Source organism: Bison bison, unplaced genomic scaffold, assembly GCF_000754665.1.
Source record: "Bison bison bison isolate TAMUID 2011002044 unplaced genomic scaffold, Bison_UMD1.0 scf7180017864254, whole genome shotgun sequence".
In the NCBI taxonomy this organism is placed as follows: Eukaryota; Metazoa; Chordata; class Mammalia; order Artiodactyla; family Bovidae; genus Bison; species Bison bison.
Window position 1 is genome coordinate 7,815,067 of NW_011494826.1, and position 10,827 is coordinate 7,825,893.

At 45.7% G+C, this 10,827-nt stretch overlaps 1 protein-coding gene across 1 annotated transcript in view; it reads right to left on the reverse strand.

Moving 5' to 3' along the window:
- Window positions 1–2,020: 2,020 nt before the first annotated feature.
- Window positions 2,021–10,827, reverse strand: part of SAMD4A (sterile alpha motif domain containing 4A) — a 164,052-nt gene continuing 155,245 nt past the window's right edge. Inside the window, exon 13 of the mRNA XM_010847773.1 lies at window positions 2,021–6,402. Coding sequence (XP_010846075.1) covers window positions 6,374–6,402 — 29 coding nt within the window. The 3' untranslated portion in view covers window positions 2,021–6,373. The remainder of the gene's footprint in view (window positions 6,403–10,827) is intronic.

The window sequence follows — 10,827 nt, forward strand, 5'->3', positions numbered from 1 at the left end:
GGGGAAGGGCGGGTTACGCTGACCGCTCAGCTTCCCAGAGAAGGGTTAGGTTCTGGTTATAGATGGGCTTCTCCATACCCCCAGGCCCTCCCCTCAGCCTCTGGGGACAAGAGGTTCTTGGGCTGATCAGGAGTCAGGGCCACAGATAGATGCAGTGTCTGTTCAAGGGACCAGACCAAGGTACTTTGACAGAAGCCTGGATCCTTCTTGCACTCCCCTTACTGAGCTCTCATTAGCATGGGGAGTGTGAGCGGACTGTACCTATCTGTGCTCCTTCTGGATTCCTGGCTTAAACACACTGCAGCCCCTTCCAAGCCAGCCGCCTACATAGGAACACCTATTTAATAAATACCCCTTTAATATAAATGCAATTAAATGTCTTCTTGGGAGGGGCTGTTAGGGGAGCCCTGAAAACTTTACTATTTAAGTAACCGTTTCTCCAGGATTCCCTTACAAAGACCACTAACAAAGAGCTACAGCTTTACCGATAAAAACTGCTAACCCACCCGTTTCGCATACTGTGCTGAGCCCTTTATGGTTCCTCCAATCTCACAACTCTCATATCTCCCTTCATTCCACGTATTTCACAAGCGAGGCTCAGCTTTTCTCTTGTACGCTATCCTTTCCCCTTCAGAGTACCCTGAGTCACACCCTGAGATACAGCTCATTTGGGTTATGGGAATTTAACTTTGGGAGGAATTTCATTGAACATCTCAGCTACAAGGCATTTCTCACATTTCCAGGGATCATTTTGGATTTTTCCACTCTCTTGAGCAGCTTGAGCCTGGTGAAAAGGGAGTCACCGGGTGGTCATTGTCATAATGTGAAGCTGTGGTTGCTTAGGTTTTGGTGGTAATAACGTCTGTAATCCTATGTTTTCTTTTGTCTTTACCTTTTTCTTTAGGACTAGGTTTCTAACTACATAAACCTTGAGTATCGTGGTTCCAAACCCAAGGCTCAGAGACGTTAAGTAGCTTGCTCAAGATCACACAGCCAGAGAATATATATAAATACATGTGGGTTATATATTAGTAAGGGAGGAAGTCTTCTGTTTGACATTATTAACATTCCTGTTTTCTTCCTATTCCTCCCAGAGGAATACACATTCACTTTTTTTTTTTTTTTTAATTTGGCTGTGCAAGGTCTTAGTTGCAGCATGTGGGATCTAGTTGCCTGAGCAGGGATCAAAACTGGGCCCCATGCATTGGAAGCTCAGTCTTAACCACTGGACCACCAGGGAAGTTCCCATACATGTTCCCTTTTAAGTAAAGATAGAGGACCCTGATGCTGGCAAAGACTGAAGGAGAAGGAGAAGGGGATGACAGAGGATGAGATGGTTGGATGGCATCACCAACTCAATGGACATGAGTTTGAGCAAGCTCCAGGAGTTGGTGAGGGACAGGGAAGCCTAGGGTGCTGCAATCCATGGGGTTGCAGAGTTGGACACGACTGACTGACTGAATTGAACTGAGAGGAATTATAAAAAAATAAAACTCACTTTGCTGGAGCCAGAATTCAAACCCAGGTTTGTCTCTCCAATCATATGCTTAACTGACTCATTATTTAGAACTTATATTAATATACATCATACTGGAAGGATTAAAATGAGATTCAAGCCACGTGTAGTTAAAAACCTCAGGTCTCCAAGGAAGCTATTGTTTATGCTGTGGTTAAGGGGTAAAATGTGATTTCAAAGGCATTGAGGGTGGAGAGCAAGCTATAAAGAATACCACCTGCAAGGTTTGAGTTTTTATTTAGAAACACACCCCTAAGACAGGTGATACATTTTTTGGTTACTCTGGGCACAGATTAAGCTGCATAAATGTTTAACACCTCTTTCCCTACCTTTTTGTTAAAAAACAAAACAAAATGTAGCTCATAGTTGGAAGATACAGCTTTCACAGAATGGTCAGGTAGGAATAGTTTACAGGATTTCAGGCTTATTCTTCCTGGCTGGCTTATTCAGTTCTTATTTTATAATCAATTGTATTGACAAAAAGGAAAAAAAGACACACACCAGTGTTACAAAACCTTGTATTAATCATTTCCCTTCACTTTCAATATAACATTGATATGAAATATAGCCATGATTCTTAGTTACATGGGAGGAAATGAGTAATAAATACATTGTAGCAAGTTTAAACCACAAGGGTGTTTCACTGGTAACAACATTTGAAAACTGTACACTTGCAAAGAACAGCATCTTCAAACATTAGTATATCTGTATATCAGTAAAGCTTTTACATGTAACAAACATGCTATTTCCATATATGACAAATTTAAAAAATATGCATTGCTTGGCAACATGAACTAGGCAAAAATAGTTCTTTGTTCACTAACTTTATACAGGAAAACAGGACGAAAGGCATGCATGTACAATAGGGATGCCTGCACGGGGCATGCAACAAAAGAAAGCTTTTTAAAAGTCAGCTTACATTAGGCATAAATACATGAGGGTTATATATTAATAAGGGAGGAAGTCTTCTGTTTGACATTATTAACATTCCTGTTTTCTTCCTATTCCTCCCAGAGGAATACACATTCACCTTTAAGTAAAGATAAAGGAATTACCAAAAAAAAAAAAAAACAATAATAAAACTCACTTTGCAAACATCTCTGATGACTTGTAAAACAAACAAAAAAAATCAACATTAGTGTTATCACAGCCCTATGTGCAAATTTCCCCTCCACAGGGCCTTCTTGTATTAGGCACACCCGAATGCCTTGGTTAGGCTGCGTTCCTGCACCAGGGTTGGGGCCGCCTGCCAAGACATTTCCAGAGGACCAATGTGATGGGGGCTGCCTCTCCCCTCTCACTGCCCTTCTGGTTGTGCACCTACATCTTCAACCCGGCTCAGCCCCCAGCCCAGGCTCTTGGGAAGATCCCAGTTCCGGCGGGGAGTGAACATCTACACTGGCAGTAGCTGAGAGAGGGGCAGAAGAACAGAAGACCCAGAGAAGCTCCCATTCCGCAAAAGGCAGCCGACGACACCTCAAAAGAAAACCTTGTTTCCCTCAGTGTCTCTTCAAAGGAATGGGAGAGGGGGCCCAGCTGTAGCTCTACTCCTGAGTACCAGAAACGGACTGAGTACACAGGATTGGAGAGCTTGGTGCAGACAGCCGCCCTCTGCAGGCAGACCCAGCAGCATCTATTTTGCTTGCTGGCCCTTGGTTTAACAAAGTGAAACTCAAAAAGCAAGTGGAAAACAAAACAAAACATATCAGCAGCAATGTTTCATTTCTTGTACACAACTCATGTGTGTCTTCCTACTGTTTCTGGTAAGAAACCACTATGAATAAAAAGCACCAATAAAACATCATACATGATAACAATATCGCAGAATACCACTGTCCCTGGGACAGTGTAGAGATGTCAGCTACACACTGCTTAAATCAGAACGAGGGGAGAAAAAAACCCATGTAGTGAAATAGATTTTACTCTGAGATTTTTAATGTTTACTATTTACTTAATATAAAACAGTTGCATTTGGGGGTCAATGGGTAAATACAAAAAAAGGCACTGCCGCTTTATTACTAAATATCTGACTTCACAGCCTTATGCATGCAACCATTTGATTTTTTTTTTTATAAATAAAGTTCTTTTGCTTTAGGATTTTTAGATTGAGCTGTATACCTGCAGTCAACACAGGACTCAAAACAAGGTGGGGACAGGCTCCTAAAATTTATCAGAACGCTCAACTTAAAAAAATTAAAACACTAAGAGCAAAACACAACTAAGTAGATAAATCTATACACAGTCAATGAAAAATAAGCTTTTCTTTTAAAAAAAGAATTATGTTGTTATTAATAACAGACTTTATCATGGTTACCAGCCATAGCAAGTTAATAAGTAACATATCCAAAATAATATCTCTAATAATCAGATAACCATTGTTTCTATATTCAGTGAAGGAATAAATAGAAATTCAGATTTGCAAATGCTTTAAGGTCTTCTTCCTTTTAAAGGATTCATGCTAATGTGATTGTGTTCACAATCTGTTTTCTGAACAACCCAAGTCTTTATGGATACATGTGTTTTGCAGCAGATTTGAATGCTTTCTCACTTCTCCATGAGATGTGTTAATACCCCTGCTTCTTCTTCTATTAACGTTCTCAGCATCCAAAATCACCTTCGCAAACCGTCTGGTCTTGCCTTTGGCCTTCAACATCTTTGACCTGTTCTTCCCGGCTCACACATGATCGTCCATCCCAACACATTCCCCAAGTAACCCTAAGTTTGCTTAGAAAAGGGATGTGGAGGATGAATGTTAATGGCACTTGGTTAAAAAAAAAAAAAATCAACTACACATTGCCACCTCTTTCTGCACATGAATTTGTATCTTTAGAACATAGTCGTCACCCAAGGAGATCTCTTTTTTTCCTAATGCAATGCAGGATGTTGTGGATTCAAGCCTTCTTTGCTCACTAAAGGCTCTCTGTGGCTAAGATGTTCCCACATTTTAGACCTTAAAAGGATTTCACAAGCCTCACAACATCCAAGGTTGGGTTGGGTGTACATTTTTAATCTGGAAGGTAGAAGAAAGCTGTTTGGATTTCATTAAGGCCTTGTAAATGTGTATTTACTTTATTAACTTATTTTTTTTTTAAATAACTCTAAGCAAATGCAGTGATTTTCATGGTCTGATCTCTTAAATTTCAACTCTGACTCTGCTAAAACAAACAAACAAACAAAAAAACGGTACCAGACTCACCCATTCAGTAAACAGGCCTCCTACCATCTCCCTGATCTCGCCTCTGGCCGAGCTGGCACGCCATCATTTACACAACCCAATTTTCCAGCGCAGAGCACAGCTCCTCATGGATTTTCTCTAATACCCTCCATTGCATCAAATTCCGAAACATAAGTCTTTCTTGCCCTTAAGAAATAGAGCTATTACTTTGTGGTTGCATAGTTTGTTAATCTCTCACCATACAAAGAGTAGTTCTGTCTCCCTTCCGTGTAGGTAGATAAATCAGCCCACAACACAGCAACTCCCTGATGTCTGTAATAGAACCTTCATGTCCATCATGAAGTCGACCTTTCCCACATCACCTTCCCCGGCTCACCTGCAACGAATCCCCGCGGCTCTCTCTGCCACTTGCTGACTGACCATTTATACACTGTTGCTGGACCTTGCTCCTCTCCTCCTTTTCCTCAGCGGTGGGTGATCGAATCTAGGGGGGCTAGGCTCGGCTTCCTGCGAGCAATCCCCCGTAAGTGGTATTTTGAGCTTATCATCTGGATATTAAGGCCTCCTGCCAGGAAAAAATATCCATCCTTGCCTTTTCTCCTCCAGTGGAACTTGTACCCACCTCTGTGTGTGTGTGTGGCCAGGAGCGATAGGATGAAACCCTCTGGTAGCGTGGGGAGAAAGAGGTGTCTCTGGGTGAGAAGCAAATTCATCACAGAAAGGGCAGCAAGATTTTCTTTTCGACTCTCCAGGTGACTGCGCGCAATCCCGTAACAGATCACATGGTGGCGCCCTCCCCCGGCGTTCGGCTCCCTCCAACCACATCCTCAACTCCACCTACACGCTCCTCCCACCCACAGGTGGGAGACACCACTCAGGCCTACGTGACCGCATCCTTCTTCCCGAGAAGCAGAGCTTGGCAGCCATTTAAAAAGACAACCCTGCTGCTATTATAAAAATAGAGGAAAAAAATGAATCCCTATCAACAAATCCTTTACAAAAACCATACTATGAAGAAAAGTTCTATCCCAACTCTTTACACATTATGTACCCTTTAAAATTGTTATGTAAACAATACACAAATCAAAGTTTATCTGAAATTTTGTTGGAGCGGATTTCTTCCTTACTGCCCCAGTTGCCATGTGGACTTCTTGCGGCTGGATTTCAAGCAGGGGCCTCAGGGAATCCAATCAGAGGAGACATAAAAGAGCGAGCCGCCGTCACTCGCGTTTTGGTCGCGGGCATCCACGCCTTCCTCCTGGGGTCTGGCTTCGAAGGTAGGCTTCTGAGAAGGCTCCCAAGACAGGGGCGTCTTCCTCCCTCCCGCATCTCTCATCTCCTTCCGAGCGGTGTCCTCCCCCTGAAACCCCCATTTCCATCCAGGAAGCCACTTGCATTCCCTCCACCTCCTCCCAGTCCTATGTTTCCCTTAGAGACCCCTCCCCTGCCCCACACCACGCCATCCCATGACAGAAACAAATGACAAATAACCAATCCCAGGTCTACTGATATGTTTACAAGGACGACCTACGCTCTCACAAAATCAAAATGGGAGAGGGACCAGGGGGGGAAAAAAAGGCTGCAAAGGATCTTGGAGGATTCTGTGCAACCCTGAAGATGGCTAACACTGGACCCGCAGCAGTCGATTTCACGGCCAGCGCGGTCACTCTCATCTTCAGCTTCTAGATTGTGGAGGTCCGGTCAACCCCGTCTGGGAGAGAAAGGAGGACACAATGGCCACAGGTGAGCAAAGCAATTCCGTTCATGCCCAACTCCAGCATCATGCATGTTGGACCTCCCAGTCTCTGAGGACAGATAAGGGTTAAATTCATCCACCTGTCCATTCGCTCATTCTTCACACACCCACCCACTCAAAATAGCTATTTTTGCCAGGAGCAATACAGAGCCTGGGAACCAAGCTGGAAAGACCTAATCTTCACCCTTTAGTCCGAGTATATATATCCTGGATGGGACACAGACATGTAAATTGACAGAGACATATGAGGGATAGGGGCTCTGATGGAGTATGTACCAGACACAGCAGGAACACGGAGGAAGGAGTGTTTAAGTGGCCCTTGGAGGTCAAGAGTGGCTTCACAGAGAAAGATCTGGCCTGAGGTGGAGGTAATTCTGACCCATCACAACTGAGCAGACCAGGGGGATCTGTCTGACCCAAACTGATCCAGATCGATCCAGGTTCTCTGTCTCAATAATCTAATCTAAGGTAGAGACACTGGTGAGATTTTTTTTGCACCCGGAACTGAAAGATCCAATGGATATATGAGAGTGCTGAGGCCACCTGGTATATGTCATGTCTGGTTATAGAGAATCAGCGGAACGGATAAAGTGGGGAGCATGCCTGGCAGAGAGGAGAGGCCACGAGTGAGCAAGGCCACAGAGGGAGCCAATGGCTACCCAACTCCTTTTCATATGGGTCTATGGGAGGGTCCTCAGAATCAGACCGTAACAGTCTCATGTATTGTGAACAGGAGCTTGGACATAGGCAGCTGGGGATTTATAAATGGTAGAGTAGTAACCAGATTTGACTTCAGAATGGCTTCTCTGGCATGGCTGGTGGCGGGAGGATCAGTTAAGAGGTCCCTACAATGGTCCACGCTAGAGTTTCTCCAGTGAGCAGAAAGAGGCATGGATTAGTCATAGCAGGTAGAAATGATTAAGTTCAGTTGACCACTAACTGAAAGCTAGGATGGGATGCAGTATGCCTCCCTAGTTTTGCTGATGTCCACATGTCAGTAGACGTGTCCTGGTCTAAACCTCTGCATCATAAGCCCCGTCTAGCAGAGGTGCATCTATATGCAACAGGCAGAGCTCAGGTAGAGAGGGTGCGGCTGAGTGTTCAGGGAAAACTGCAGGACCTAAGTGATATGGAGGAGCCCTGAGCTCACTGCAGGGTCTTCTGACTTCCTCATGGGTGGTGCCAGAATTGCATCTTGCTATCAGGGACTTGGGAGGAGAAATGTTTCTTTAATTCATATTTTTAATGAGATGACTGTAGGTCCACACAAGAAACAGCACCCTGTTTCTGGGTTTGCCCCTAAGGTAACATTTTTCAAAATTATATTACCACCAAGATACTGATGTTGATGTAATCTACCCATCTCACAGATTTCCCCAGTTTTACTTGTACTTTGTGTGTGTGTGTGTGTGTGTGTGTATTAAGTTCTATATGATTTTTTGAGAGATTTTAAAGAAGGGAAGCAGATGGCCCTGTGAGCATCTGTACTTTCAGATGATCGATCCTAGAGGTCCCCAGGTGTGCACTAACCACCTCGCCCACCTTCTGTGCATATCAGTTCTTAGCCTCTTGAGTGCTGGCTCTGCAGTGGTAACTAGTAGTGGGAGAACAGTGAGTGTGTGTACGTGTGCACACACGTGTGTGGGTGAGGTAAGGGTGTAGAGGCCACTCCCTCATCTGTAGAAGGGCAGTGCACAATCTTGCTGGGCCTCACTCATCCACTCATTAATGCCAGCCTTTCATGGTTGTCAAAGTAAAGATCTGGAAACAAGGAAATCTCAACTAATCCAGCCTCAAGTTGCATTTTGATGGAGTTCTATCCCTGTACCTCACCCTCCAAGGGTGATGGTTGGTATTCAACTGCAGGGAAACAACCAATCGGTTAAGTGCAGACTCAGCATTCACAGTGGTGCAAGTCATGCACTGCCCAACTCAAAGGGGCACCATTCACATGCAGTCATCATCAGTTTTATAATCATTATGGTGAACTTCAAACAAAAGATGGAACAGTGTCTTGAGAAAGTGGAGCCTTTTTCCGATTTGTACAATGTCTCCATATCCCCCACTGTAAGTGGGGTTTTAAGTCCTAAGAAGAAGTGAGGAGAGAAGGTGAGAAGGAATGACAAGGTGATCAGGTGATGCATGAACCGCAGAACATCAGAGGGTGGACCAGACGTTCCTCCTAATGGTTTGATTCACTAAGGACTGCATTCTGCTTGACGGAGCCTCGTTTTTGAGGCCGTGGACATTCCTGCCCATATGACCCCTCTGCGGGAGGAGGAGAATGGCCAGGTCTGGCACTGAGTCCTCCGGAATACCTGGGGCTACCAGTCGGAAGAAAGCCATATAGAGCCAGGTGAAAGCCTTAAAGACTCACAAATCAAGATGGCAAAGGCAACCCCCTCCCACCCCAGGCTTCCTCACAGCTTCTATCGGAGGAGCATGGCAGGGAAAAGAAGAGATGGGTAGAGAAGGCCAGAGAAAAGTAGCTTAGACCCACACTGAGAGAGCAGCAGTTATTGGAGGAGACAGGGAGCAGAGATGTCGTCATGAAAGGATGGGCCCAACAGCCTTAGAATAGCCATCCTGGGATGTGGTGTCCCAGAAACTTGGATACCTCTCTGCTCTTTCCATGAGATGCACGCAGAGGAGCATATTTTACTACTCTGCTTTCCTCTCCCTAGTCATCTGTCCTCCTGTAAGATGACTTCATTCACTGGCAGAAATTCTGTCCCCAGCAAGGTCATCTCCCCTGGCGCCTGGCAGGGGTCGGCCGGCAGGAAGGTGCTGTCAGAGGAGGAAGGCACACTGCTGCTGCACCTAACCAGGCCATCCTGAAGCTAATTTGCACCCACTGCTCAGGAAACTGCTTATAAGGCTCCCCCCAGAAAGGATTATTGAGAAAAAAACACAGCAATAAAAAGATTTAGGAGATTAAACATTAACAAAAACAAAACAAAACAGAAACCAGTTCACAGAGGTTCCCTGTAAAAATAAAAGAACAGGCTAAAAAATTAAGTCTTTTCAATGAAAACTTCCTTTTAAGAAGGAGTATTTGGCATTCTTGCTACTAATGATGACGATGTTAGTACTTAGCAGATTGATGAGAGCTTCTGAGGTGCCAATTATTTGAGCTCTATCAAGCCCTGGGGGAGTGGCCAGTTCTTGCTGACTCCCACAGGCAACGTAGGACTGAGCAGAGTCCCCCCTACGCCGGCCCCAGTCAGGTGTCAGGTGAGAGGGCACTTGGGTGCCTGCGATGGGGCCGAGTTTGGCCTGAAGTCTCAGGTCTGGAGGCCTTCCCTTTAGGACAAAATTGAGATATAATTTTCTTACCACACATTTCACCCTTTGCAAGCATACAGTTCAGTGGTTTTGAGGAGTGCTGTGCGACCATCACCACCATCTAATTCCAGAATATTTTTGTCACCCCCCCTAAAGAAATCTGGGACCTGTCAGCAGCCATTCTCCATTCCCACCTCCCTCCAAACCCTGGCAGCCACTGATCTACTTTAGGTCTCTGTAGGTTTGCCTACTCTGAACACTTTGCATAAAGTGAATCATACACTGTGTGGCCTTTGTATCTGGCTTTTTCACCGATTAGCATAACGCTGTGCCGGTTCAGCCATGGAACAGCACTTCATGCGTCAAGGCTGAATGACACTCCTGTGTGTGGCTACGGTGAATCTTGTCCATCCATGTTCATCTGCGGATGGACCTCTGGGTTGTGTCCCATCACGCCTCAGGGGCTGTCAGAATGTTGACCAGTCTCCCTGGTTACCTGGAGAACAGGAGCTGGTGGCACCTCCCCCAGAGGTACCAGGAGTGAACCAGTGAGGCGGCAGAGCTTCTAGGATCTGAACTGAATGGCCAAGGGAGAGTGTGGTGCTTGCCAGTGGGGTTCCCTGGAACCCCCGGAGGGAGGGGTCACAGAGGGAGCCGTGTACCCCACCATCCATCTGGTCAGAAGCCCTGGAATGTCTTCAGCTAGCTCCCTTCTGGTTCTGAGCAGAGGCTCTCTCCGGGCTTCGGAGAGTCTTGCACAGGTGAGATCAGGAGGGTGCAGTCCTAGTCTGTACTCTGCTCCACACAGAACATTTATCTGCCTCATATTTGGTCTCAGGATAAGACTGCGTTTGCAGAGACTAAAAGTCTAAACACCCCTGGTCAGGAGGACAAAGCTCTCTGGAGCAGTGGCCGACGACAGCCTTTCTCTGCACCGCTGCCGGCTGGCACACGGCATGGCTCTTCGTGTGCCCATCTCGGGGGTGGGTGAGCAGTCCAGCCTGGAGAGGGCTGTCGGGAAGGGTCACAGGAGGCCTCTCTGGATTGCCGTGACTCACAGCCTCCCCGGAGGTTGGCAGGAAGGGGCGGACATCT